Consider the following 2,240-nt stretch of genomic DNA (forward strand, 5'->3'; position numbering starts at 1 on the left):
AAAATTAACCTAACAAATAGAAAGCACCTTGATTCTAACACTACATGTCTGATTACATCAGTTTGAAATATATTTGCATTTCCTCAGTGTCATCTTTTCTTTTCTTTGGGGACTCTTTTCTTTTGAGTTCTTGTCTTTAGAGAATTGACTCTACAATTAGTCCCTATATCTGACTCCCCCAGTTGCCCAACCCTCTTGAAGGACAACAATACAAAAGTGCTGCAACATGTATTTACTCAAACAGTATCTCAAAATTTATAAATACATAATTCAACTTTACAGTGGGTCCATTGCAAAGATGAAATTTATTTTCATTATTTTAGTCTCCAGTTGAGAACTTCTGATAAAAGGGAAAACAATAGACTACAGAGGTAATAATCTATATGGGAAAAAGGATACAAATATTTGGAGCTTTTATTTACTGATTGGACAGATGCTAAGTCTTCTATTCCATGGTGTTAATTTATAAGTGTATCAGCTTTGTAACTAGAACAATTGTTTGATTCTATTTAAATCAATTTAAAAAATTGGTTTTCAAGATAAACATCAAAATATGGTTTAACTGAAATTTTCATTAGCTTTGTGACTTGAGTTTTTGCATGAGACATTTCCAGGGACAGTGAATGAATTTTGGAGTTGAAAATTTTACAGAAGTATTTTCGGGAATAGAAAAAAATAATATACTGGAGTTAAATCCATGTGCATTTTCAGAGAATGGGAAAGATTTCAGCAAGAATATTTCTGTCCTTTGCATTTTGGATGCGGACTGGTATAGAAAGAAGAAAGAAATGTTATGTTACATTTGCAGAAACCAAAGTAGAGTCTGCCGACTTATACCAGTGATTGAAGAGGCCCACAGCTCATATTCAATATAGACGTTTTTTGTTAAATCAAATGCGTAATTTGTTTGTCGTTTACATTTCATCTTGCTGTAGTCACTCAGTTAATTATGCTATGTTAATCTTTGAGGTTTTTCTACCCATGTGTATATAACGTTATTAACCTTTTTACTTAAACTTCTAAGGTTTGGGAGAGGGAAAAGTTTACACTTAATACAGAGTTTAAACAAAATTTATAAACAATAAATGGCTAGAAAAAATGATACCTCTCTGACTGAGTTCATCCTGATGGGATTGGCAGAATCCATGGAGGAACAGTTTATTCTCTTTTTGCTATTTTTTCTGATTTACACACTTACAGTTCTGGGTAACGTTGGGATGATTCTCCTAATCAGAATTGATTCCAGACTTCACATACCCATGTATTTTTTCCTGGCTAACTTGTCCTTTGTGGACGTTTGTTATTCATCCACCATCACCCCAAAGATGCTGGTAGATTTATTATCTGAGCAGAAAACTATCTCCTTTGCTGGCTGCTTCCTGCAGATGTACTTCTTCATTGCCTTGGCAACAACTGAATGCATCCTCTTTGGGTTAATGGCCTATGACCGTTATGTGGCCATATGCAACCCACTGCGTTATCCCTTAGTCATGTCCAGGACAGTATGCGTGAAGATGGCAGCTGGGGCCTTTGCAGCAGGATTGTTGAACTCCATGGTTAACACCAGTTATGTAAGCAGCTTGCCATTCTGCGGTTCCAATGTTATCCATCACTTCTTCTGTGACAGCCCCCCAATTTTTAAGCTCTCTTGTTCTGACACCAGGATGAATGAAAGCATCTTTTCCACTTTTGCAGGTGTGAATATGGTCGGGGCTCTGCTGATCATTCTTACCTCCTACTCCTATATTCTTGTCTCCATCTTTCGTATGCATTCAGGGGAGGGGCGGCGTAAATCATTCTCAACTTGTGCCTCCCACTTGACAGCTATAATTCTGTTCTATGCCACCTCTATCTATACATATCTGAGACCCAGTTCCAGTTACTCCCTGAATCAGGACAAAGTGGCTTCTGTATTCTACACAGTGGTGATCCCCATGTTGAATCCCCTGATTTATAGCCTCAGGAATAAGGAAGTAAAGAAAGCCTTATGGAATGCAATTACCAGAAAAAGAATCCCTTCATTTCTGTGATTGTTTTGTTAATTTTCTTTATTAAATAACATCTTCAATTAACTTTTAAAGCCTGGTTCAAGCACACAGGTTCATTACAATATTTTCAAAGTAAAAACATTCTGTTAATACTCAAGTATGTGTATCCAATTAGTGATAAGGTAGATTACCAGACCAATGGACCTTCATCTTATAATTATTCTATATCTTCCCAGTGCCTTCAAAAATTAG

The 2,240-nt window shown here is 36.2% G+C and overlaps 1 protein-coding gene across 1 annotated transcript; it reads left to right on the plus strand.

Moving 5' to 3' along the window:
- The first annotated feature begins 1,085 nt into the window (after positions 1 to 1,085).
- Positions 1,086 to 2,030, plus strand: LOC119518203 (olfactory receptor 5F1-like). The gene has a single exon (XM_037815286.1). The coding sequence runs from the start codon at positions 1,086 to 1,088 to the stop codon at positions 2,028 to 2,030; it is 945 nt and encodes a 314-aa protein (XP_037671214.1).
- Positions 2,031 to 2,240: the final 210 nt, after the last annotated feature.

This window comes from Choloepus didactylus, chromosome 21 (genome assembly GCF_015220235.1).
Source record: "Choloepus didactylus isolate mChoDid1 chromosome 21, mChoDid1.pri, whole genome shotgun sequence".
Lineage (NCBI taxonomy): Eukaryota > Metazoa > Chordata > Mammalia > Pilosa > Megalonychidae > Choloepus > Choloepus didactylus.